The sequence below is a fragment of the Camelus bactrianus genome, chromosome 7, assembly GCF_048773025.1.
Source record: "Camelus bactrianus isolate YW-2024 breed Bactrian camel chromosome 7, ASM4877302v1, whole genome shotgun sequence".
NCBI lineage: Eukaryota > Metazoa > Chordata > Mammalia > Artiodactyla > Camelidae > Camelus > Camelus bactrianus.
This window is the reverse complement of record NC_133545.1, coordinates 77,721,744-77,749,463: the sequence shown is the minus strand read 5'-3', so window position 1 is coordinate 77,749,463 and position 27,720 is coordinate 77,721,744. Positions and strand designations below refer to the sequence as shown.

General features: G+C 45.3%; 1 protein-coding gene across 1 annotated transcript in view; it reads left to right on the top strand.

Moving 5' to 3' along the window:
* The window catches only part of COG5 (component of oligomeric golgi complex 5), a 240,407-nt gene that overhangs the window by 206,484 nt on the left and 6,203 nt on the right, over positions 1 to 27,720 (top strand). Inside the window, exons 17-21 of the mRNA XM_074367660.1 lie at positions 2,817 to 2,920; positions 6,705 to 6,942; positions 12,278 to 12,354; positions 21,885 to 22,011; positions 22,480 to 22,559. Of these exons, the coding sequence (XP_074223761.1) occupies positions 2,817 to 2,920; positions 6,705 to 6,942; positions 12,278 to 12,354; positions 21,885 to 22,011; positions 22,480 to 22,559 (626 nt within the window). The remainder of the gene's footprint in view (positions 1 to 2,816; positions 2,921 to 6,704; positions 6,943 to 12,277; positions 12,355 to 21,884; positions 22,012 to 22,479; positions 22,560 to 27,720) is intronic.

The following is a 27,720-nucleotide window of genomic DNA, read 5'->3' as shown; positions in this document are numbered from 1 at the left end:
TCCAGCATCCCTAGTTGGACCAGGGCTCCTTCCTCTTGTTCCTTTGGACTGAAAAGCCGCAGGTTTTGTTTTGTTTTGTTTTGTTTTTCTCTGAGAGTTTTAACCCCCCAGCCTTGGTACTGCCATGACTATAGTCACTCTTAGAGCAAAGTCATGAAACAACGGAGAACTCACTCTCTTCTATCGTTTGCTATGGACTTCCACACTCTTCTAAAACTACCTGCTTTTTCCCCCACCTCCAGGAGTCTCCAGTAGGTTTTTTGGTTTGTTTTTAGTATTTTTTTCATAATTATTTATAGGAGGATCTGCAGTAGGCATTCACTCCTTCATACCAGTATAGAAAATTTGCCCTTCCTTCTTGGAATCTTCTTGTCTGTTTATTTCCACCGTACTCTGAGGTCTCTTCTTATTTCTCTACCCAGTGGCAAAGTATTAACAAAAGCTCACTGAGTCAAATACACCTTGAAATCCAAGCTCTTCCACTTGATAGCTTTGGACAATCTCCTTAGCTTGACTTGAGTTTCCACATTACAAATTACTTTAGATTCCGCATCAATAAATTAGATATTTTAGTAATTTTTAAAGGAAGGAATAACTGAGTTTTCAGTGGAATGATCCTATGTGAAACACATAGCTCAGTATCCAGCACATAATATATACTAAATGAATGCTGTCACCCTTCTTAACCCTTAAGGGCTCCTCTTCTGTGTGACCTTAAAATGGCATTTGGCCTCACTGTCCAAACCATCCTTTGGGATCTCATTGACTCTTTGGACCTCCACTCCTCTCTTAAAAGCCAGAGGCTACCAGATCTAGTGCGAATGTGTCAGAAACCACAACTGTAAGGATCTTAGGACCTGCTGGATGGCCTGTGTGGATTTCTCACAGGCCCTTCAAACTCATATTCAAAACTGAACTCATTTTCTCCCTCCATCTCTGCATCACGCCACTGCTTCTGCATTTACACACGTCAATTAATAATACCACCAAGTAATTAAAGAAAAAAATGTAAATGTACCCTTAAATCTTTGCAGTCCATATTTCTCAGATCTGCTCGTCAGGTGCTGCTCTTCTCCCTCAGACCACCTCCAGCCTGTCTCCTCATCTCCACTCCTGCTCCCTCTGACTTAGGTCAGCACTCACCGGCTTGCATCTTTACTCTTACTGTGTCCTCCTGCCCTTAGTCTCCTTTATCCAGCCTACTGTCTGACATGATTTTTCCCAAATTCAGGTCCTTAACCACGTTTTTTTTTCATTGCTTAAAACCCAGCATTGGTTTCCCGTCCCTTCAGGATAAATTCCCATCTCCCTAGCAACCTGCCCAGAGTACATCTGCTGTCTGTCTCTCTTTCACAGAAGCAGGCATCTCATACTCTGTTGATCGCTTTGCAGTTCCCCAAATGCATTAGTTTTCCCAGCTCCTGTGTCTCTGGCATGTGCTCTCCCAGCCTCATCTCCACTCCCCCCGCCATTTGGTTCTTACCTATTTTGGCTTTTGAAATTCAGTTAAAGCAACACCTTTTATATGTAAAATTTAAGTCCCCTCAGTATAAGCTGGAGGTCTCCCCTGTTCCCATAGCACTCTGCAGAGGACTGATATCACCACAACTTGTTAACCTGTTACCCCCAGATTTTGAGCTCCCTGACAGCAAACTGTATATGCCCCCCCCATTTGTCTCAATCCTATATGCATATGTTTATTTTTATCAGCGATTAGGGGCTAGAGATGGCATTTAGGAATTTAATGAATAAGGGTCCTATTTAACTTTTTCTTACTGATCGATCATTTAAATGAGCCGAAGTCATCCATTATATGCAATCATTATTGAAGCATATATAATATACTTAAAATTTAGATTTTGAGTGTTTATTGAGACCCAGTCAATATTTTCACACTTAAAAACCCATAACTGGGGGGAGGGGTAGGATATAGCTCAGTGGTAGAGCGTGTGCTTAACATGGTCCTGGGTTCAATCCCCAGTACCGCCGTTAAAAATAAATAAATAAACCTAATTACCTCCCCCTACCCCAAAACCTCCCTCCATAACTAAGGCCTAGGGTCTTACATAAGCTAACCAGTAATTACATCTCAGAGTAGGACAGTTTCTCAGCCTTAGCACTACTGACGTTTTAGGCTGGCTGGTTCGTTGCTGTGGGGGACTGTCTTGTGCATTGTAGGACGTTTAGCAGCATCTCTGTCCTCTACCCACTAGATGGTGTCAAACGCCTCCCCCACCCCAGCTGTGACAATCAAAAATGTCTCCAAACATTGCCAGATGTCTTCTGAGGAGCAAAATTGTCCCTGGTTGAGAACCACTGCTGTAGAACGCTGAATAGAGACTTAATCCACGAAATGCCTGACTGTTAGTTACCCTGTAAGAGTTCCTCATATATTTATTACATTCAGTCTGCTCAAAAGCATGTAATGCAGTTCTAGTTTTAAGGAATTACTTTTGGTCTTGCTTCAATCTTTTCAGAAACCTTAAAAAAAATGTGTTCGTATGATATTTACTTCATAGGAGCCACCATGACTCCTTTGTCTAGGGGATCATTTGAGCATTAAAACTTCCTGAAAATATGAGAAAAATGAGGGAGTTAAAATTTTTCAGTGCCACGTTCCACATATTTTATGCTTTAAAGATCATTGCTGACAGCAGCTAGAAGAGCAGGCTTCTGTTGAGTTATTATGGTTAAACTGTATGCAGTCTGAGTTTGATACAATATGAAAACTTTTAGTCAGAATGCTTCTCACACCTCGGATTTCCTTGTGTTGGTCTTTTAAGATTTTGCCTCTCCTGATTTCATCTTCTTTCCAGGGGATCCACGCTCTCATGGGAAGTGCCGTGCAGCCCTTACTGACTTCGGTGGGAGATGCTGTAGAGGCCATAATCATCACCATGCATCAGGAAGATTTTTCTGGGTAATAACTTCCGACCAGAATTTTCACTAACCTTTATTGCATTTGCTTTTCATTCCCACCTCCACCCCTACTCCCTCAGTCTTCTACCATGTAGGACCTTGTTCCTCTTGGGATGGGGTCGGCCTTCAACCTTATCCTACTCTGTTCACTGTGTACCATTAGCAGGTTGCATTTTTTAAGTTTTTGCTTTCATCATTTCTTTCCTGTCATTAAAACAGAATCATTCACATCTACTGGACTCAGCTTGGCACTTGAGGACTTCTGGTAGATGGTACTATTCTCCTTTGCAATTTTATCTTTTTCCTTACTTCTCACGCGTAGCCTGTCCTTGAGCCTCTGGTATAGGCATGGGGTTCCTTGTATAACGTGTGCTGCCTCTGCCCCTCGGCTGGTCCCGTTCCTGCTCTGGCTTTGAGGGCAAGCTCCTGCCCAGCCCCTCAAAGATGACTTTCTCTTCTCGGTGTCTGTGGCAGTCTAATCTGGCCTTACCACTCCTAGCCATAAGCACTTTGGTATTATTTCATAGCTGTTTTGTATGTGTGCCGCGTATCCATATTACATGTGTTTTGAGAATACGAATCATAGTTCCTAGCTTAGTGTTTACTGAAATCTTTTTAAGTAGAGTAAAATGGTTTTGACTGACTATTTCAGAAATCTGTCTGTAGGGAATTTGAAATAGTTATTTGCACATGCTTAGAGTGATTTAAAAAAAATTTAACCATACTTCAGAGCTAAACATTTATACATTAATGTACAGATATATGTTTTATATTCCTAGTTCATGGTTAGTTACTATTTTTGACTGTCCTGTTTCTCTTTATATTCATGTTGTTGAACAGAGTATCTTTATTAAATTTCCAGTGACTTATCTGGCTATTTGTAGAAAAATTATGAGATGATTACACTGTCTTTTAATTTTTCAAATCATTTATTATTTCATTTACAAATTATCTTTTGAAAGGTGAAAGGGTCAGTCTCTGCTTTTAATGGTGGTATGAAGCACAGAAGGATAAAGTGGATTTACACAAAAGTGCTGTAGTATTTGGGGACAGGAACATAAAACTGCTGATTACAGCATGTGGAAGGAAATGAATTTTGTTCAAAAGAGATCTGAAATGTCCCAGTTACACCAATCATGAATGCCTCTGAAAAAGAAGCAAAAATGATGTAATTTTTGAAGGCTTGTGCTGGTGAGAGTGGTCAGATACTAACTTTGGTGATTGTAATGGTGAGCCATGACTAGGAATAACACTTTAGACATTAAAAGTTGATTTCCAAAATAGATACGTTTTTGTTAGTTTGCTTAAATACCAGTGAGCCAGGTTGGTTCTTTATCTCATAGTTTGCCACGGATGTGAAGCATTGTTTTAAGGTATATAAACATCGTCCTTAATCTTTTTTCCCCCAAATGGCCATTAATGGCTCCGTTTCAGCTCGCTCTCTGTAGGCAGCAGACATTTGAGATTCCACTGAAAGCCATTTTCCACACTTGGCAGCAGAGGAGTGTGGCGCTCTGCCACTTTATAGCGTATTTAAAGCATTGCTCTCCTGGCAGTAATTTTACCACTTTCTAGACCCTTGTTACTAGTAACTCTGCCATGTCATTTCATATACGTATGGCTTATATGAAATATAAGATGAAATGGGATTAAACTATTCAAGAAGCAGGAATTACTTTTATCATCAAGCCAGGCTCCAGGGGTCACACTTGGAAAAATAATAGTATCTGCCCTTGCAAGCCCTCTCCACCTATTCTAGGTAAAAGGAGTGAAAATCAGGTTTACCTTCTAGGTCAACTTCACATGTAGTCTGGTTGCAGAATCCCTTGCTATTTAAAAAGTAGTCCCCAACACTGTTTCCTGGTATTTGAAATGTATTTAACAGGACCAGTTTCTTTCTTTCCAGGTTAGATAAGGCTTAAAATGTACACGTCTGACTGACATAGTATGTTGATTAAAATTCTTTTATTTCATGTGAAATGACTCCTGTCCAATTGCAGCTTTGACAGGGGGAGGGAGGGCAGTGAAAGGAGGAGGACCCGAGATCCTCCAAGTGGGGGGTGAGCCTATCTGGGGTGGGGAGAGCACATGCACCCTAGAGCGACTGGTGGCCGCTTCTCAGGCATCATTGTTTGGTCCTCCCCACTTCAGCTCCTGTGTTCAGACTCTCATTCCAGAGCCCTTATATTTCCACTCAACTGCCTACCGCGCTCGATCTATCAGTTGAGAACTGATAAAGCTTTGGCATTATTGGGGAAACTGAGCTTTAGCAATTGTCAGGCAAGTGTCATGTTCTAGTAAATTTTAATCAAGCTTCTGATCCATGCCGAGAATTGATAATACGTATTTCAGAATTTTGTCTAGTAGATCATTTTATTTTACTTATTTTATTAACATGTGCTTATGAAACTTGTTTTAGTATGTTATTTTCTAATCCTACAAGAAATCATATCAACTGGCTAGATTAGAATTCTTGAGTCAGTCCTCCAGAACAATACCAAGGCATTGGCAGTGATTTTGATAAACCATAAGAAAACTGGAAAGAGATTGGTACTTTGTTTTTTCCCAGCCTAGCCTTTTAGACTGACAAAACCTAAATGAAGATAGGCCACAGTGGACTGAATCTGGCAAAACCAAACCCCACGTGAAGATTGCATTCACTCCCTGCGTCTGTCGCATACTCTGTGCGAAGCCACTCTCCACCCTGTGATGCTGCGAACAGCAGTGTTCCACCTCGCCCCCCTCAGTGGCCTTGCCACAGTTAGGACATTCTTTCTTACATCCAAACAAAATCTCCTCCTGCTGGAACATAGCCTGCTTTCTCTATTTCTATCTGCTTTCTTTTTGGTTAACATCCTGCTTACAACAACCATTGCTGTATTTTAAAATAATTAAGCTCACCTCATTTTCTTGCTCTAGGCATTTGAACCGTATCTGTTGTTCTTCCTTTGACCATTGCCAGTTTCTCTACATCGCTCTCAGAATATGGAAACACTTATTTTTTTAAAAAAGATTCAACATTATATAGCCAGTGAGCTCCTGGGCTAGCTAAATAATATCAGGTGACTTCTAATTTTGGCATAACTCTTCTTTTCTATAAATATTTCACATTCTGCATATATTCTTTAAAGAGCAATTATAAACACTTATAAATTATAAATAGTATTTCGTGGAGCATCAGCTGGCATCATCTGTTGATCCAAATTAAAGCCTTTCCAAACCTCATCATCTGGGAGGAAAAAATTGCATACCATGTGTATTGTTACATAACCAATTCCACAGTCAGAATTCTACTATTGGACCGATCAGTTTAAATAGCACAAGAACAGAGATATTTTTGCCAAGAATTTGTTTGGGGAAAGCAGCATTTTCTGTTGTTACAAAGTGTAAAATGCTATTTGAGGATTTATTATTGATTTATTCCCTAACTAGGGAAACCATGTGAGTGAATGGAGAGCTGTAAAGCTGGAAGAGACCTTGAGAGGTCAGAGAGTGCGTAAGGCATTTATGTGAATCATCCAAGACAGATGGTTGCCTCTTTCATTCTTAATAGTCTTTAGGAAAATTAATTTCAGGATTCTTTCATTCATCTCCCTAGCATCTTAAAACAATCTTTAGAATACAATTTGAACATTATTTTATGCTCTTTAATGCTTAACAAAAGAAAACTATCTCTTTTCTACCATTAAAGGAAAAAATTGCTTAGGAGTGAGATAGCAGGCAGAGGGGGAGAAAAAAAGTCAAATAGTGACTTTTGGTGCATTGGCTGTTTTTTTCTTTTGCAGATCATTACCCAGCTCAGGAAAGCCTGATGTTCCCTGTTCTCTCTATATGAAGGAGCTTCAAGGTTTCATTGCCAGAGTTATGAGTGACTACTTTAAACACTTTGAATGCGTGGATTTTGTCTTTGACAACACTGAAGCTATTGCCCGAAGAGCAATTGAACTTTTTATTCGCAATGCCAGTCTCATAAGACCTCTTGGTGAAGGTGGGAAAATGCGCCTTGCTGCTGATTTTGCACAGGTAAATTCATGCATAGTTACAAAGGGGGAAATGTTTCAGCCTCAATTTTCTTTATTTAATGAGACTAACTGTGTATTCTTCAGTATTTTAAAGAGTTGAATCATGAAGTAAAGTAAATCTAAACCTAATTGGTTAAAAAGATAGGATGTAAAGATACTTTCGTGCCAGATACTTTTCATTTGTTTTTAACGAAAGAATCATCACTCATCTTTGGTATTTCCATGTTAAGCTGAAGTAGCTCCTTCCACAGTAAAGCAGCATTTCCCATTTTTACATAATATGAGGCTTTGTCAACATTTTACAATCTCACCGTATCAGTATTGATAAGAATAATTGATTGATCTTGCTGAAAAACAATGTAGGCGATTACATTTATCCTTTAAACGTTGGAAGGGGTGGTCTGTTGTCATGGAAAGAGAAAGAGCTCCAACACATTTGTGGCCCCTCCGCATTCCAGGCCAGGGTTCTGATTCATTTAGGTGCGCAGGGGACCAGGTTGATTATTTGATCTCTCTCGATTAAATAAGAGCACCCTTCTTGTGCAGTCAGCCTTGAAATCATTCCTCATGATCTGATGTGAAAGAACTAAGATTCAGAAAGGGGTAAGTCGTATTTACATAGAACGTCAAAGATGAACTTATTTTTTAAGCCTCTCAGAGCTGTTAGCTTTACTAAATAGTTTTTCAAATGGATTATTCATAGTGGCTTTGCCAGATCCTCCCTGTTTATAAAGACAGGCAAATTTTAATGTCCTTATTTATTCCTGTGTGTGTCTGGGAGCAAGTCTTGGTTCGTTATTCCCGCACAGAGAGAAGGACGTGGCAGAGTGCTTGTACTGGAACCAGGGTGGTAGCCGTCAGGCAGTCCCTCATACCTGGTCGTTACAGTTAGGAGCAGGTTCATGTCCTAGTGTTTCGAGAGCTGGGCTCTTTGCATATTAATTGGTCTAGAATTAGTCATTTCATCCCTAAATGATATGTCCGAGACCACTAGGTCAGCGTACAGAGCATTCCTTTGTGAAGTATGTCTTCAGTAGCCTCAGCATGAAGAAAGGAAGTCAGTGTCGCCGTTAGTGAGGCTCCTTTTACCTTTCCCACTTCCATTGGCTTCACTCTCCGGCACCTGTGCGTTTTGTTGTTGCAGGTAAATGTCAGCTTAAAGAGGGTTATGTAGTGTCTCACTTGTCCCTTCCTGGGGTTACAGGCCGCCTGTTAAAATGAAAACTCAGTGATGTACCAGGACCTGCTCTTAATTGTTAAAAACACTGAGCTGAGCTCAAATGGGTATCTGTTCTTCCTTTCCCCTTTCCTCCTTAATTTTGTTTTTCTTTTCCAGTCCTCTTCTCTCCCCGGGTCTCCCTCCCCCACCAGTTTATTTGCATTCTGCTCCAGCTGGTTCTTGAGTCACTTTCCTGGAGGCAGCACTTCAAGTCCAATTAGAGTGGCAGCCGAGCAGGAGACGGCCAGAATGGGAGTGCTGGAGGGAACGGGCTTTTGGGCTTTGTTTTTTATTTTAATGATCTATTCCCTTATGAGTCTTGAAGGCTGCAGAGCAGTGTCCTGTGACCCTTGCTCCCGCAGCTGGCACCTGCTCAAAGTGCGAAGCATCCAGGGGCAGGCTTGAGCTCCCATCTCCCTTAAAACTGTGCATTCAGCATTTTATTTGCCATTCTTTCTTTCTTAAGACATGTTACCCAATAAACCACACCTTTTCCCCGGTCCCTTTCCTTAAGATAAATGAAACTCATCAATCATTGTTACTAACTTGTGCTCCAAGGCAGCCTCTGTTTTCCATTTCTTATATATAGAAACTGCATTTATGCAAACAGCATTTACTTGGTGTTAAGACTATTTTCCAGCCCTGCAATGACATTTGTTGTTCTATTCTATGTGGGCCCGATTCCTTTGTTCACTCCTGGACAGTGTCCCAGTTTCAGGACATCCTGCCACTCACCGTGTAGATGGTTCCCCATCCCTGTAGGTCGTGGGCACAGGAAAGACAGGTAGCAGCACCTTCTGAAGTTAATCATGGTTGTGACTAATAGCTTTGGCAAAGGTCATCCAGCTGTTATATCATTATCTTTAAAAAATTAGAGTCACTTTGGGGTTTTTGTTGCATTTGATGTAGTTTCTCATCACAACTGCAGTTCTGTGATACTGCACCTCAGTTTTCATACTCATCCTTAGTTGGAAGCGTTTTCCTGGGGTGAGTCAGAACACTCAGATGGCATCACCCTGACATTTATATTCATGACAGGCATCAGCTGGGCCTAGAAAGCCTTTTTGCTGCCTCATTATCAAAAGTTCTATCAATTTGTATTCAAAATTAAAACAAAACCACTGAGGCCCCTGGAATCAAGAACACACAAATCCTCTGTGGGTTTGAAAAGAGTTCTTGTGATAAAAGCACCTGCTCTTCTGGCATAAATAAGAGAAAGAGAAGCGCTCAGGAAGAGACCAGTGGAGTAGGTTGGGAATGCTGATTATTTGGCATAACGTCCAGTTGCAAAGACAGACAATGATGTGTTTTGAAGACTTCTTTAGGACTCCTGACTTCTCCCGACCGGCACTGGTGCACAGGGAAAGAGAAAGTCATTGCAGGGTGCCATCTGGAGCGTTCATGGTGAGGGAAGTGCCCAGCGTACAGCCCACTGAGGAATCAGGTCACGGGCCTGAGGTGGTTTCCTCCTGGTAATTAATTCCCTACTGTGACCACATGGTCTCTGTGTTTACACTAATCACACAGCACTTCTAAAGCTCTAAGCTTGTCCAAGGCCGCTGGGGTGCTGCTGATTCCAAATCTCTCTGGGGACTGGTCCACACTGCCCTCTGAACCACACATTCCCCTCTGCCCCTCAATTTTGTTTCTTCCCTGAGGGAAAGCATGGCTTTTGAGGTTGGCAGTGGTTCTCCGAGCAGTTTCTATTTATTTCTGGTTGCCCTTTAAATATACATTTATATTTATTTTGCTTTTTGCCTGAAAATAGAAATTTAGGGAAAAAAGCCCAAATAATCAAGATTCTAATTCCTGTTGCCTTTTCTCCTGAACAACGTCAGGGCGGGAGTGCCCTAGGAGGATCCAAAGATGCCCTGTGGTTAACCACATGTCCGTGGTGGGTCAGGAGCGGCTCTGTAATTAGTTCACCGTGCCTGCAGCAGCTGACTGTTCATTCCTTGCAAACAAGAGAGCAGGAGAGATGCAGGGGCGTGTGCCACTTTTGTATCCACAGCTAATTACAGAGTCACCTCCCTCTAAAAGGAACACTCCTGCCCGTTAGAAACATGGCCTTGTTTAATGGAATTCTGGTGGAAGAAAATGGTTTTTAGTGCCCTAGAGATCCTTTATGGATGAAAAATTTATTTTAAACATTTAACATTTTGAATTTGTGGCATAGAATCTCCTGCAATCTTCATTGCTTACACAGCCATTCGAGGTCGTGTTCTCTCATACCATAGTTTTTTCCCAGCCACTTACTCGTTCTCACATTCAGTCCTGCTCAAGTGCCAAGGCAGAGGTTGTCTGGTTTAATCTTCAGTGATGATGAAGCCCACGAGGTAATTGAAAAAGAAATTGACAAAAACATTACATGAAAAATACCTCACGTAATTTCAGCATGTAAAAAACCATTATACACACACATGTGCACACACACAGTCATAGGTACGTGATAATCACATTTTTACTTTGTGCTCACTGTAAAATAAATACATGTTCTGTAGGAAACCAGAACCTCCCATCAAGTGAATAAGCTACCCAGGTCCCCAGGAGCAGCGCACACCCCGTGTCTTGAGTTGAGAACACTGGCTCGAAGCTGCTCTCTTTTGCATTGTTGGCAAGAATCTGACTTTTCTTCCTTAGATTTCTCTTTTTGTTTACTTATTCTTTTGTATTTTAAAGAATTTTCCAAGCATGTGAGATTTCCCTCTAGGACATACAGGGTGTACTCTGTGTCTTCTAAATGCTAAAGAGAGAAATCCACCATTCGCAAGTCATCCTCGAGACCAGCTGAAGGAGGGAGGCTGCCCTCCAGTTCTCCCCTGACAGCCAGTTCATACATTTGGTATCACACTTGTCATTTGCTTAATAATAATCAGCATGTGTATGTGTGTGTCTGTGCAGACACACACATACCTTTCTTGTAATTTGGGTAAATAAACATTAGATTGTTTAAATAGATATACGAATCACCTTCTTCACGGAATTTGAGAGAGCTTCTTGAAGGCAGCTCAGTCTAACTCATCTTCTCATCCCCGTGTCTGGCTTGGCGCCTGGCAACAGTGGGGAGTCAGAAGTGTTTCTCCAGTGAGTGATTGATTAGGTCTCCCTGGCTTTGCGAGGGCAAGGAGATTTGAGCAGGAGCTTTTTAGAAGGATGGCCAGCAGGACGGAAGCCCCACATTTCTCTCGTATGTTTTTCTTGAAGAAAGATGCTGATTTAACAGGGAGCAGCCTTCTCTCAGACATTTTCTAAACTGTTCTTAACCAAGGTCCTGTTCGTAGCAGGAATGAAGAAAGGGTTTATCATCTGAGTACCACATAGGAAAAAATTTTGCTTATGCAGTTGGTCAATAAAGAATAGGTAGCCTCACACTCCAGTTCATGACAAGTAAGATTTCCAGTCAGAGGAGGGAAGTGAAGAGAGGTGGAAGCAGTCGTTGCTCAGTTCTTCACCCAGGAAGCAAATTAATTTACTAAAAAGTATTAAAAGGAGGAAATTTAAAAAACACTGATAATGCCAACAGTTAACAAGCACTTACGTATGCCACGCACATAGTGCTTTGTGGGGTTATCTATTTTATTTGCATAATTTTATGAAGTAGGTGTTATTTTCTTCACTTGACAGGTGAGGAACCTGTAGCTTAAAGAAGTTAAGTCCAGGGCCACGCAGCTAGTCCTTGTAGGGGTGGGATTCTGAAACAGACGTGCTGCCTCCAGTCAGCGGTCTTTATCACTCGAACTAGCTGGGTGAAAACTGTCATCATTTATATTTAGTATAAAAAATCTTGTGATACTGCTAAAGAAAGTACAGGCACACAGTCAGTCTTGAAAGCCTTTGTCTGATTTTTCAATGGAGGGAGAAAGTCCAGTCTTTGTCCTCTTACATAACAGATGTTTTTCTGTTTTCTTGAAGGAATTACCTCATCTTACGCCCCTTTAGTAGATAAATGCAAAAATTATCTAAGTTCTTACCTTTTAATAAGTTTAACTGACTTTTAAAACTACCTCCCAGTGCAGGTAAGTTTACTGAAAGCTACAACTTCTATGATCCAGGTTTATCCCCAGTTCACCTTAGGATTCTGACATAAAAAGCTATGGCATATCTTTTAATATTTCAGATGGAGTTGGCTGTGGGTCCATTCTGCAGAAGAGTATCTGATTTAGGAAAGTCCTACCGAATGCTGAGGTCATTCAGGTGAGACACAGTTCTGTTACCACTTTCAGATACCCATATCCTATTAGCAGATAAATCCTCTCCTATTCATGTTGAACTGTATGAAATTGCAGTCATTCAACCATTTTGTGATCTACAACAGTGGCAATTTCATATGGTTCATCTTAAAAGTTATTCAAACCAGAAACTTGTGTAAAATTATATGTAATGACTAGTGAGTGTATGTGTATGTTATTTTTGAGTTACAGTTCACAAGATAGAACTGGTAAACTTTTTATTATGCTCTTTCTAGGGAGATTTTTTTTAGTTCTCCATTCTTGCAGAAATATATTGAGTAGTAATACCAGGCAGTTCGTAAGTATATAGACATCTTTTTCTGAAAAATGTGTTTGTTCATGTATCATTTCCAACCCAATCTACTTTTTTAAATGTCATAGGTTGCATTCCATAACAAAAGTGTTAAATAGAGTATAAGAAGGACTGAGTTTAGTGATGAATGCAGGGAATGCCTGTAAATGTAGTGAAAAATTGGGGCTAAAGATGGCTAGTGCAGTTGAGCACAAAATTTAGGATTGAGCTTCCTAGAAACCAGTTCAAAAAGAAAGACAATGAGTTAATTCAAACTCATGATCCAGTTTAACCAGAAAATCCTTTTCAGTTCCAAATGCTTAGATAGGCCTTTACTAACTCAAATGTTAAGGAATATTGAATAGCTTATGACTAGTGTCTTCAATATCAGATTTTAAAAGATAAGATGGTGTTCATATGGCTGGTTATTCAGTAAGCCAGACTTCTCAAACTTTTCAACATCATGACACGCATAGAAAACGTGTACATACAAAGATCACCAACCCTGAGGGCACAGGCGATCAGCATAATACTTATGACCATTCTGTGACCACAGCACACCAGATGGGAACCCATGATGTAGACTGTCCATAATACCCAAGAGCATAATGGCTTCTGAATGTTTCTTCATAAAGATAGGAAAGAGCATCCAGGCATGTGGCTTTCTGTAAACAAGACTCAGTATGAGACACTAGAGTAATGAATAAGCAGTGTGCTCTTTAAAGGGTTGCTTCACTCTCTTACGTCTCCAAGCTTTCGGTGGAAAATGCAGGTGTAATGTCACTTGAAATAGAAGAACCCAAGGTTTACAGATACAGAAAACAAACCTGTGGTTACCAGGGGGAAAGATGGGGTGGGCAGGGACAAACTGGGAGTTTGGGATTTGCAGTACTAACTACTATCTATAAAACAGATATACAACAAGGTCCTACTGTGCAGCACAGGGAGCTGTTTTCAATACCTTCTAATGTCCTATAATGAAAAAGAATATATATGTATGTAGATCTGAATCATTGTGCTGTACACCGGAAACTAACAACATTGTAAACGGACTGACTATACTTTAAAAAAAAAAAAACCCAAACCTAAGGTGGTTGATTGAAAGGGGAGGCCTATCCTTTACCTATTTGTAATTGGCAAAGATTTTTTTTTAATGCCAACACAAGAGCCTTAATTATTTTTCTCAAATGCCCATCTGTACAAAGTTGGGTTTCCAAAATACTTAAAGCGAGATCGTAAGTGTTTTCAGATACCTTCTTTGGATTAGCTCAAGCCTTTTATAAAGTATTTAAATATTTTGTTGAAGCCTTAGGGTTTGACACTACGAAATATGGACAAGTTGAAAGATTAAGAGGTCCTAAGGTTACCAGTCCACGAGTTATCTGGATGTACCATAAAAATAGCCTTAATAATACTCTTATAAAGTCACTTACCTTAAGGCGATAACATGGCAATCCCAGTTGGGTGGTAGAAGGCAGCCCTGAGTAACAGAATCAGTTAGTGTGCTGCAGGATAGTAACCATCTAGTTATTTTTAAAGATATGGGAAAAGCTGTGATTTGGGATTTGCTATTTATATAATTATTTTTTTTTTTTGATAGCCCTGGCTTCCGTGTTTAGTTGTTTATTCCATGTGCATGTATTAAAATAGTATTTATCTTCCTGTTCACTGAGGCAAGATGGCCTTTATCCAAGTGCTTTTAAAGTTGTGTCACAGAATGGAGATACAAGTTCTGAGGGTTTCACATGAAAACAATTCTGTTTTAAGCCATTTAGGATTTTCCGTCACCCGTCCCAATTTTTACATGAGAAAAGAAATCTCTAAGGAAACATTTAAAGTTTGAATGGTGACACTTTCTAATACCTGTTTATAGAAAAAAAATTAATAATTGGTTAGTGTATAATTTTTTAAAATCCTGCTTTTTATATCCAGCTTCTCTTATGGGGCAATGATCAGTCTAGGTGTGTTTCAGAATTCTGACCATGACTCACAGTAAGACATCTTTTATGTTACAATCTGGCATATACTTACATGCAGACACACTCAGACCCCCGTGCACAGACAGATGCACACCCACATGTGTGCCACGAAACAGTAATTACTTGACGTGACGTTCTCTGTCATTTATTTTTTATTAGATTATTTTAGCCCTTGAAATTGGCTTCATGACCCACTGTTTTGTGTCCAGTAGCTTCTTACCTTTCTCACAGGACCTTTAATTCTTGAACTTTAGCCGCTCTAGTGACAGGGGCAAAGGTTTTTTCCTTTCTCCATCTGTAAAGACTTAGGCCCTTTTCTCCTGGGATTCCGGCATTCCTGAGCTTCCTCCTGCAGACCCCTCAGCTCCCAAGGCCTCAGTACCTAGGTATATTATATAGGAAGAGTAATTGTATCTTGCCTGAGGGGCATTTTCCATATTTGAATTCAGTGAACAGTTCTATCAGATTTATGTCTAGCAGTGTACTCCTGCAGTTCTGTCGAATCTACAGAAATCTGTTGGACCGATCCTAGCACTCTCTCATTGGTGTGAGAGGTCTTGGACAACCCTTTGATAAAGATTTTAGGATTAAGTGAATCAGGAAACAAAATGAAAATGTAGTGTATTCTGGGGTTAATCTAGCCCTAGTCTGTCCATCTTTGGAGAAGCAAGATGTCAACACGTGCCTGTGAACCTTGCTGAGAAAACCCCTGCCAGTCTCTGTTGTCGTGAGAGGGGAATCAACTAAGGACGGCTCACCTGTGTGGTGGGCCTACAGCGCCCCTTCCTAGAGAGGAGTCGTCAGTACAGAGTAATCTTTATTCCAGTGTGCCAACTCTAGGCCTTCTATTTGTTACATTTGAAAACTCGTTAAGAGATCTACCTCTTCTCCAGAATTAGTCCTGAGCAGCTACAGGGCAGGGCCCACCCTTTTTAACCCCCCATCTGTGCTGTGGGCCGTGACAAGGAAAAGGCCTCATCCAGTGGTTGTGTGTGTGATTGACCTTGGCTCTTATTCATGGGTCTCCTCCCTAAAGATTCTCAGTCACATCAAAACCAGCTCAGTGGAGGCCAGTAGGAGATTGGCTAAATAGTATATGCCACATCCATAGGACCAAATATATGTAGCCATTAACAATTTATGTTGTTGTTAATATCTAATAATAGGAAAAATACTTCCTAATGCATCATGAAATGAAAAAACAGGCTATTACACAGTGTATGTGCTGTGATTCCTCCTATTTTTTAAATAATCATGTATGTGTGTAGAGAGAGGAGAGGCGAAGGGGAAACAGCAAAATGTCACCATGGGATAGTAGCGTTCTTACCAGTGATTTGTCCTTTAGAGATTTTCTATATTTTTCAAATTTTTTGTCTTGGTGGTTTTATATTTGTAGTTTGAAAAGTCAACAAATATATTTAACAATCCCTCGTGCAGTGTTTCTCCCATTTAAAAATAACAACGGACCCTAAAAATAATGTAACATATACTGAAACATACAGTATGGGGAGGGGGCAGGGAAACAGGCGGCCGAACAGCCCAAACCCAGCAGGTGCAGAGGCGGCGGCTGCAGGAGGGACCCGCGGGCCTGGACCCAGGTGCAGCCCGGCCCGGCCTCCCCCCACCACGCAGCCGCCCGCCGCGGGCACTCCTCCTTGACGGTCATGTTAGTGGACTCTTCAACGAGGCCAGCAAGCTGCCTGCGTACATCTACATGTCACTGTCCACACAGAGCTCCCCGGGCAGTGGGCGTCTTCGCTTACCCCGGAGAGCATGCTGCCTCAGAAAGCGGCTGACATGAGGGGTTTGCTCCTGAGTGGTTGATGTTTGTACATGAGACACCCGTGGCAGAGCTGCGAGGCCCCATCTTGTCCGTCCCTCTGCAGCCTGGCAGTGTCCCCCAGTGGCATCTGTAAGGGTAGTTACCTTTGCTCCACCTGGCCAGGCGCCTGAGAGCTCCGACCCTGGACGGCCTCAGTGCAGGAAAACCAGGGACAGACAGGGCTACATGCCTCTCACGGCTCAGGGACACAGGCCCTGCCTTCAGCTGGGCCCCACGCCCTGGCTCCCGAGGGAACAGGCTCTTCCCCGAACGTTGCCCCCCACCTGCCCTGCTGGGAGGGGCGTCCTCAGGTTTAATGAAAGAGCCCTGAGAGCTGTCAGGAGACGTGGGCTGCTCTGATGCTTCTGTTAGCACGAGGGGCGCTGGGAGAAGGAAGGCCATCAGCGACGCTAGAGTGTGTGTTCGCACCAACTGTGTGTCACTGTCAGAGTCGGGAGGGTTTTCCATGTCTGCCGCTCACACCCATGATCACCTGCCGCCTGAAACCTGCGCGGGCCATGCCATCATCTCTGCCGCTGCCGTTTCTAGCACCTTTAGCAGTGGGCCCCCAGACGTGCTCCTCTCTCCCCTCCCACTTACTCCGTCCTCTGCAATAACTGGTTCCCCAGGGCCTCTAGATTCTTGATTCCAAGGGTCTGGTGGCAGTGTTGAAGCCACAGGGTGGCCACATGTGGGGCTTGCTTTGCTGTGCTGTCTGCCACTTCTCTAGCCGTGCTAGGAGTCCCCGGGCAAACGTGGAGGGCTGGACATGTCGTTTATTGTTGGTTTTATTCTAGCCGCCATGATTTGAGCATTTACTATATGCTAACAAGCCTGTGTCGAGTGTTGTACTGATATTTTCTCGCTTCGCCCTCACGACCGGGTTGAGAGTCGGGGATGATGCTGTGAAGTCAGGGGCTGGGGGGCGAGTCGCCAGGGTTGCACGTCTGACATCATGTGAGGGTTGCAGAGCTGCATTTCAGACCCACCTCTGCCTGACCACGTCCTAGTCCAGAAATCCTAATTTGTTTTCACTCTGACCGGTCCTAGAACACCCTGTGACTGCTTGCGTGAATCCTCCAGGGAAATGTCAGAAAATGTTAAAGAGAATCTCAACCCCCCACTTTGATGGTGGCCTCCTGCTATGAAATGGCTCATCTCCCTGTCTTGTGCTGCAGACAGGCTTCCAGGAGATGCCTCGGGAATCTTGAGGCAAATGTGCACTTTTAATCGCTAGAGAGCACGTGCCTGAATCCTGCCTCCTCTCCGTCCTGGTCCCCCGGGACTGACGGCCTGGGCTCTAAGACAGGGAACTGGAGGACCGCTCACCTCTCTGCTTTCAGTCCTGACTCACCCCCAGTCATCAGCCTCCTGGGCCATTCTCTCCCGGGACACACATGGCCCTCCTGCCATGATGTCGGGGCTTCTGTAAAGCATCTCCACCGAGGCCCTCACCTCCTGCAGGCCTCCCACACTTACCCCTTCTCGCCTTTCAGAAGCCCTCACTCTGTCCAGTGCAGGGAGGAATCCTGTTTGATTTCTATGCTGCTTCCAGATCTCAGTGCTTTTGCCGCCTTCCCAGGCCCCTCACCGAGAGGAGGTTTGGAGTCAGGGTGGCGGCAGGTGGCACAGAGCACCCCTGATGCTGGCTGTGGATGCGGGAACAGCAGGACTGTGGTCTTAATTCACTTTGTAATTGGCCTCAACAGAAGACTGACAGCTACACAGCTGTGAGTCACTTAAATGTGGAGAGCCCAGGCCAGAAATACTTTTCTCTAATGGGACCTAAGACTTGATTAATTAAGACTACCAGCTGCCTATAAAGTTAATTTTGAAAGTGCTGTTGGTTAGAGTTTCTTTCTCTGAGAATGATATTGTGGTATTTGGGGTATCTGCATTTTATAACCCCTTAATTAGCTTCTTTTTGTTCCCCATGTCACCTCAGATGGTGATTTCTTTTTTAACTGCTGGTATTTCAGATTCCACCTGGAATCAGGGAGGAGGGAGGTTCTCATGCTGTGTTCTTTCAGACTGTTAAAACAGGCATCAGAAACAAAATCTCTGCTTTTGATGTTTACAGGTAATTACGTCAGTGATGCATAATGTGGAATCAAATCCAGTTTTGCTTTCCCTGGCTTCTTTGGCAGTCCTGTTGGTAGCTAGAGTGGAAGATTTGGTCTTGTCAGGAAAATAACAGCTGTGACCCAGAGCTCCAAAGGGACAGGTGACTGACCAAAAGATCCCACTTCAAAGTGAGCTGGTTTCTATCAGGCCTGCCCTGTGCGGGCGTCGCACTCAGCAGCCTCGGTGTGTAGCTCGGTTGGGCTGCTGGATGTGGCATGTTACAGATCATTCCTCTCTCCCTGTCTCCCTCTTTCCTGTCCTTCCTCCCTTTCTGCCCTTGCATTGTTTGCAGTTTGCATCAAGAGTATATTGAAGGAAAATAAAGAAAAACACAAATATTAAAACCATAAAACTAATTAATTGCTGTAGATAAATTTCAAATTTGACTTTAAAGGTCCTGAAGCCAAAGATAAAAGAGAAACAGAATCAGCTGTGTAAGTCTTGTTTTCGGGAGGGAGGAAATAGATCAGTTCTTAGGAGAAAGTTCAGTGTTTCTCAGTACTGACTTGTACAGCATCCGTGCACGGGACCTCATGTTGGGAGCACTGAGAGATGTGGGACCATAACTCTTGGTCACCTTTGTGTAGTAGAGGCAGAAAGGGTTCCATCGGGCTGCTCTTCAGTAAGTTGAGGCCTGTCTGTCATACAGGACTGACCCCCGTCTCCTCGCATCACAAACCAGGGCAGGATGAATCCTGCCATGGCGCATGCCACAGGCCAAGAGTCGGCTTTTCTGGGGAAGGGGGATTCTCACAGCACTGGGGACAGCCGGGACAGAAGTGCGGGCAGGAGCTCCCCTGTCTCCCCATGTCCCTCCCAGTGGCCTTTAGGGCATGCCAGGCCTGCAGTGGGAGCCTGTGACCCAGGGGAGGAGCCGCCTCCCCACAGCCTCTCTCCCCTCTTCCAGCAGCCCTGTCGAGGGACAGCCTGGCCTCCGGCTGGACTGGGGGCTCCAGGGCTGCTTGGGGAGCCGGCTGCTCAGCACCCAGGAACCTGGGGCTGTGAGCTGTTCCGTTTCCCCTGCCAGAGCATCAGCGCCCCAGCCTGTGGGAGGTGGAGCCGGCGGGGGACAGCCTCGTCCCGTTACCACCCAGAGTCAGCTTCCAGGGGCCTCTGACAGCGCCACTCACTGCCCACAGGACCTTCGGGTCCCGCCAGATGAAGGTGATTCCAAGGGAGGCTATGATAACGTGGTTCAAGTGTGTGGGTGACTAGTGGTCTTTGACCCATGGCGAGAATCTAGGGTACCTTCAGGTAGTGTCCTGGAAACATTCATTTTCTCAGATAGGTTTTTCTGTGGGAGTTGTTGACAGTTTGAGGTTGTATGTTCTCCAGGGCTCTCTGTTTCTCTCTGAGAATCAGTCTGTCTGTTGTAAAGACAGGATGAGTGGTAGCTACAGCTGATATCCTACAAGAGGCTGCCTGGCAAAGTTTAGAGCCAGGCTTTCCAGGTTGGAGTCCGTGCTCTGCCCCTTCTTAGCTTAGCTTTTACTTGATTGCTCCTCCCCCTCAGTTTACCTGTCTGTAAAATGGGGGGGGGGGGGGTAACGGTGCCTATCTCATAGGTTGTGTGGAGAAATAAATGAGTTCACATAAAACAGTGCCTGGCATGTTCTAAGTGCTGTATGTGGTCGCTCTTGCTGCTGTTGTTAAAACTAGGAGCTTGGCTAGTTGGAGACAGACCGGCTCATCCTCAGGCAAAGGTGCCCGCAGGCCAACCCAAAATTCTCTCAGTAGTGTTTTCATCCCTGATTGGGTGCTGGACTCAGTGCCCACGGCTCTGCAGCATGGAACTCCGTGAGATGGGTCCTGAAAAGGCCAGTGCACTGCACAGGGCCACACGCTCCCACGGAGCGCCTGCTGTGGGGCTTGTTGGATTTCTGGTCACAGACAACACGAATGAACTGAAGTGTTTCCCCAAGAGCTAAAGAAAATAAATTACAGAATAATGTTATTTTACAAAACAATTGAAATTAGAAAAATCTCTACCAGGGATAAATTTCACTTATAGAATATTTAATATGAAGACATTCTTACAGTACTCTGGATCCAGCCAGAAGCAGCTGTCTGGAGAGCACTCTGGCTCCTGATGTCACGTCCCACCATCTGGTCTGTCTCCAGCTGCACACGAGGAAGTAACCTGGGTGAGGGAGGAGCCCGGGGACAGAGCCAATTTACACGCTGCTCTGTCAGGAGACCCTGCTCCCATCCCACCTCGAGATTCAGCCTCTGCAGCTTGGCCTGGAATTAACTCTTGTCCATCCGAGCCTAAAGCCAGGGAGGGGTAGATAAAAGTTTCAAATTCTTCTTGCCAGCCTTTTGACAAGGCGGTAGGGGATTGGTAATGGGCAAATCTGCCTCAGGCCCCTGTAAAATGCAGAAGTACCCCAGAGATATTATGGGTTTGGTTCCAAACCACTATAGTAAAGCGGCTATCACAGTAAAGCGAGGCATATGAGTTTTTTGATCTCCCAGTGCATGTAAAAATTATGTTTACACTATAATCTATTAAATGTGCAATAGCATTCATTATGTCTGAAAAAAAACATTTGCACATAGCTTAGTTTAAAAATACTTTATAGCTAAAAAAATGCTATCATCTGACAATGCCAGGTTGCCACAAAACCTTCAGTTTGTGGGGGGGGGACACCATACCTGCGAAGCACAATAAAATGAGGTGTGCGTGTCGTGGGTGGTGACACCCAGACACACAGCGATATTAGAAGGGGAGAATGTTCACTGAGGCAGTAATTTCATATACAAAGACATAACTGCCATTAGAAAAGTTGCGTAGAAAATGTTTGGATTTACCCACATTAGATTATAGCCCAAGGAAGGATTTAGTGTAAAATGAAAGCTGAAAGTTTCAACCACCATAGGAATCTGTTACTTCTTACTACTTGAAGGCTTTCACTATGTGCTTTGATTTGAGCCTTTACAACCTCCCTAAAATCTCAGGGGATTCTGCTGTGTTACCTTGAAGTCAGTTCAGACCCAAAGGCAGTGAGCTGGGTGTCAAGGATGGAGTTGAAGGGCAGGTCAACCTGCGTGCGTGTGTGTGCACACGCGCACAAGCGTCTGGGCTGAATTAGGGGGTTAAGAAATGGTTAAGAATTAGCCAGTCTCAGCAGACTGCCACTATCATTCTTCTGCCACACACTATGCTGTTACACTGCCATGCAGTTACGTTGTACTAATATGCTATTACGATTCTTTTACAAAATCGCCGCTTTCCGTGTTGAGCAGCATGAAATAACTTCCGTGTTCCCTCCCTTTAGACCACTGCTCTTCCAGACAAGTGAACACGTGGCCAGCAGTCCTGCACTGGGGGACATTATTCCATTCAGTGTCGTCATTCAGTTTTTGTTCACAAGAGCACCTTCTGAGCTGAAATCCCCCTTCCAGGTAATGAAGTGAAGCTAGAACCCTGTTTCCCATCTTTCCCCTTAACCCTTCGAGTGCGGCCCCGCTCACTGAAGGTGCCCGGCCTTCTCTTGCCTTATTTAGTCGTGGATCTGTGTCTGGGCAGTGAATGATTAAGGAGGAAAATTCCCCCTGCCCAGCCCCTCCTTTCTCTGCAGAGTAAAAATTACCTGATGCATCTAGAATGAGCCCACTCAGTAACAGTGACACTAGAAATGTATGTTCATAAATCTTTTCTGACGGAGGCCTCGTTTCCTTGGCTGACCCACCTTCAGTTGGCAAATGCACGAGGCTCCCTGGGAGTCAGGGAGGGCTGGGCCGCCTCCCTTCCGGCAGTGTCTGGGGTCCTTGTCCCCGGGAGTCCCCGCGAGTCCCCGCACCAGCGCGGCGAGGCATGAGGGACGAAGAACGGGATGCTCTCTCTCCCCTGACTGTCTTCCCACCCCGCAGAGGGCGGAATGGTCCCACGCGCGCTTCTCCCAGTGGCTGGATGATCATCCCTCTGAGAAGGACAGGCTCCTCCTCATCAGGTAAAGCCACCTGTTCCAGGGACACCTGCCTGTTCTCGCAGCCGGGGCGGGGGGGGGGGGGGGGGGGAAGGAGGTGGCGATGGCGCTGGGGGGCGGCGGGGGAGGAGGAAGGAGCCGGGCGGGGCGGGCGTGTATAGTGATGCGCCTCGGGGAGCCGGGGAGGGGGCACCTCACTGCGCAGGCGCGTCTTGGGGCACCGAAGGGTGCTGCTTTTGAGCACAGCAGTTGTCGCCCTCCTTGTCCTCCACTTCCGCGACTTCACAACCCACTTTGTGCTGTCCCGGGCCTGATGCGGCCCTAAGGACCTTGCGCTGCTGATTTTGAAAACGACCCTCAGCCATGAATAGACTCCTTGCCTGGACTCCACATTTTCTGCTTCATTTCCGCTTGGGGCGGTTACTGAATTGGTGCGCAGATGTGAGTAAACGTGGTACGTTTATTAGTAGAAAACAAGGACACCAGCAGCCTAGTGCCTCTCCAGTGTGGTTCTACACGTGTGAGCGCACACAGACACGCACACACCCCGTCCACCCAGCTGCAGCCAGGGTGGGATGCTGCCACTGGCACACACGACTGTTTAAGCATCTCTGTTCCATCAGCATTCTCCTTTGAAATTCCTCTCACCACGATCTCTGGAGACCTCTTAGCCACCAGATCCAAACATTTCTGTTCTCCCCTTCTCACTCTGCCACCCCAGCTAGAGGTGACCACCCTTCCTTCTTGAAACTCCTCATTGACTGACCGAGTCCACACATTTTTATGACTATGCACTATGTGCCCAGCCCTGGGGACACAAGACAAACCCAGACAGGCCCCGCCCTCTCGGCCCTGCCGTGTTGCCCCCATCATGTTTCTGTTCCAACCTTTCTGGTGATTTTTTCTCTCAGTTTTGTTTGCTGAATTGTTGTGTTCTGCCCACTCCTTAAATGCCATCACTTCCTGCAGTGTGTTCCTGGCTCTTTCCTTCACGTTCGATCTGTCCTTTGGTCCCCAGGTGAGCTCACCCAGACCTGGGACTCTAGAGACCTCTTCTCTCCTGTGGCCCTGGGTTTGTGACTCTCCTTGGTGGTCCAGGGCCTCGGGCCAGCAGACTTGCTCTTCTTATGCTGCCGTTCGCAGTCCCACAGAAAGCAAAGCTCAGCCCCTGAATGTTAAATCATCTTTCCTCTCAAACTTGCTCATTCTCCTAGGCTCCCTGTCTTGATTGGGGTTTCACCATCATCTGTGTCCAGCCAAGCTGGGAAACCTTCAAGCCATCATTCAGTACCTCTGTCACCCTCATTGTCCAAAGCCAGTCAGCTGTACCTCTCAAATCGCTCTTGAAGCCATTCTCAGCTCTCCCAGGGGATCCTAGTGCTGTTGGTCTGGAGACCACAGCATCAAACAAGCCTTTGTTTGAGCCTAAGTGCAGGGCGTGAGTTGGGTGCTCCAAAGCCAGCGTGGGGCTGGTGTGAAGCGGTTCCCAGCCTTGTTTGCACACGCGGGAGTCGAACTTGGAAAACCCATAGGTCAAGGCCGACCTTCACCTACCTCAGAGCCTCTGGGCTGGGATCTGACAGCAGGATGTCTTAAAGCGGCCCAGGCAGTTCACAGCGCAGCCAAGGCTGAGCCCTGGCTGTCACCTGAGAGGCTCCACCAAGGAAGGAAGCTGCAGGGGGTTGTTGAAAAACTTCAGCTGGTCAGATTCTGGGGGTGGCACTGAATCCTCAGGCTTGGTGACCAGAGCCCGGGTGGGCCCGGCTCCTGTGTGGATTAGCCAGGGCCCTGCCCTTTTTCCTGGCTTGTCTGTTACCATCTCAGCTGTGAGCATCTGACCAAGAAATGGGGGGCGGGAGGCACCAGGTGTATCTGTCTGGTTATGCCTGGTGCCCTCAGGCTCTGGGTGTGGATGCGGGACTCTGCCTGGGGTGAACGCGGGGTTTGCAGTGTCCGTGGATTTTTTTGCCTGAGTCCCATAGACTTGCTCAGCCACAGCCCCTGTGGTAAGAGAGGAGGACTCATGATTCAGTCAGCTGAACTGGGTTCGTTTTTGTCTTCTTAACAAGTTGGAACAAGCTCATCTACAACAGTTGTCCTGCTGAGGGCCCATGACAAATCTGTTTTCTTTCGCTTCTCTTTAAAAATGTCTCCCGAGTGATTTCCTCAGCAGTGCTGTTGCTCAGCCTATATTTAGCAACTGAAAATCATGCTCAGAGACACTGTCATGCTTTCTGCAAAAGGCCTGCCCATCACTCCACATAGGGCTGCTAGCGGAACCTTCCTGCCCAGGAAATGAAGCCCTCCTTGGGGGATTCCAGAGCCCTGGGCTCCCGCTGTGGCCCAGGTTGCTGGCAAGGAGGGAATCTTTGTCCCAGAAAATGTTCTTTCCTATCTGTTACTGCAAACTGATTTCGTCCCTGCGTCCTGAAGCACCACTGATGAATTTCTTGCCCCTGTAGATAAACCCAGGGCAAGTATTGCCCTTTAAATGTCAGTATGTTTGTTTGAGTTCTGGGGGCAAACCTTGTCGTCCACCCCTCTGCTGCCCCGGGTGCAGTACGTTCAGCTGGAAGTAGGGCAGGGCGAGGGTCACGCACCAGCTGCTGCACGACAAATGGCAAATGGCGAACTCTCTTCCACCTTCCTCTCAGCTCCCTTTTGACACCAGATATTTCTCGGGAGCTTGCATGGATGCTAGTCAAGTTAATTTCAAAATCAGAGTAATCACTGACTCATGGGGCCAAATGGCGTAAGTGGGGAAGAGGGTGCCTTGTCGGCCTCCCGCGGGCCAGTGCTGCACACGTGCGGGCCATCGGGTGGAGGTGGCAGCCCGGGGACACCTGAGGGACACCCGGGGGTCTGGAAGTGGTGAACGTGTTCTCAGGAAAGACTGACATTTTGGTGCAAAGATTTCTCAAGCTCTGCAGAAGTGGTAGGATTGGCCGCAAACCCACTGACTCTTGCTGTTGGCCGTGGAGCAGCCACTCTCCTTACTGCGGCCTCTTCTCCTTTGCTTTCTCTGAGTCTGAGAGGGACGCTTTATGGTGTCAGAACTGCCCACAGGCTTTATTTGCCTCCTGGCACTTCTCAGGTATGCAGTTCTCAGGCAGTCCTCGTGTCAGGGGCATCCTTGGAGCCCTCGCTCTCCTGCAGGCGGCCGGGCCTGCGGGCTGGGAGCCATTCCCTCAGCTGCCCTGTACTTCTGCACAACACACGACCGCTGCGGACAGAGCTAAAGTTCGCTCCCTCCTCCTGGTGATCCTGTGGCACGAGGCACCTACCAGTTCTGGAAGCTGGGCGCCTGAGACGGGACCGAGGGCAGGACTGAGCCAGGGGAAGCCTGTGAAGGCACATGGTAGTTTTAAAGTCATTTACAGGTTTCGGTACTAAGCGCACTGATAATTAATGCCTGACAAAAATCAATTTTGTGTTCCATTGAAAACCTCCACTTGGTTAGTTGAAATCACATTGAGCAGTGTTGCTGTGTTGCCACAATCCTTCCTCTCCTGTTCGCACAATTCCTATACTAATTTTTTTCCAATAAGAGTAACTTTAATTATCTTCCTATTTTGGATGCACACCAGAGTTGAGACTCTTACATAATGCTTGGCCTGACTTCCAAGAAAGCTGATGTTTTGCCCAAGCAAATGGGTAATACAATAATTGCTTGAAAATCTTGCTCTGATTTTACGTGGGAGGGCAGATTTAATCTTTTTTCTCTCCGTAGTTCTGATGGTGTTTTGATGAATACCAGAAACACTAACCAAACTCATTTCTGAGCTTTCTTCCACATGCTGTGTAGTTTATGTAATTGTCTTATCCATCCCATGCAGATGAAAGTGTTGAGTGGGTTTTTGTCCATTTAATAGATAAAATGAATGTAACCAATTCACTGCAGAACATGACAGTTTCTGTGAACTTCAGTGTGTTAATTTCTAAGACTGATACATACATGTCATGTCTCAGACAGTGGGACCCTTGGTTTCTCTTCTGTGTGATGTGCAGGGACATCACGGTGGGAGTGGGCCGATTGCCCAGGATGCTACAGCAACTTGAATAGTATCACAGAAAGAAGCAGTTTTTTCCAAGAGAAACCCCTTCATTTAAGGCTCAGCTGTGAGGTAAACGAAGGTATCTCACGTATTGTCTTGGGGCCGTAAATTCCAGTTTGCAGGCCTGTACTTTTGAGGATCCCTACACTCGTGTTTCTGTTTACATTCTTCGGTGCTTTTGTCTTTCCTTTTCATGACAATTCTGTCTTCCTTATTTCTAATTGTTTTTAAATTCATTCACCATGTACTTGTCAAGCACTGGGTCCTGGGGCTACATAAATGAATAAAATAGCCCCCACCCCTCAATGTTGTTACATCTTTAGGAGGGAAAATTACCAAGGCATACATCCTTACACTCTAATGTGCCTGGGAGAAACGCAAACAGCTTGCTCCTTACGTGGAAAATCTGAGGCCCTGGGAAGCGTGGTGGGGAAAACCGTATTTGAGTGCTTTATAGGTACAGATATGTACCTGGAAGAGCCAGGTGCTTCACAGAGAATCTTTTAATTCTCACAACTAAACCCTATAGGTATTCTCCCCATTTTGCAGATGAGCAAATAGGCTCAAAATGTGCCTTTTCAGGACACAACCTTGTTAGGCAGAGACATTTTTATATCTGAGGAATATTTGCACAAGTACTCTGACCCCTCGCTGGATGGGCATCAGGGCTGGGCTAAGAGTCAGATGGGGTGGAGCTGCTCTGCACGTATGTTGGCAACACAAACAATGGAAACTGGTGATATGAGGGTCTTTTTAGGCCACAGCAAATGGTCTAGAACCCAGCAGTGGCACCAAGTTGGAGGAGGGCGATGATGAAGCCGGTGGAAGAGGGCAGAGCAAGGGATGCGCTCCAGGCGGCCGCCTCTTGCAACAGTGTGGCAGGTCCTCTAGCCCAGGGCTGATGGTGCCAGGGTGACCGCCACCTATGTGGCTGCCGCAGTAATTAGGGCACAACGTGGCAGGATTCAGACTGAAGCCAAGGGGAGAGGAGGGACCGGATGTGGTATGCGTAAGGTAAACAGGACTTGATAACTGATGAGGTGTGGGATTGAAAGAATTTTAGAGACCTTGGGGAAATGATGGTGTCTTTTGCTGAAATAGGGGGAGATGGGCAGAGCACTACTCTTAGG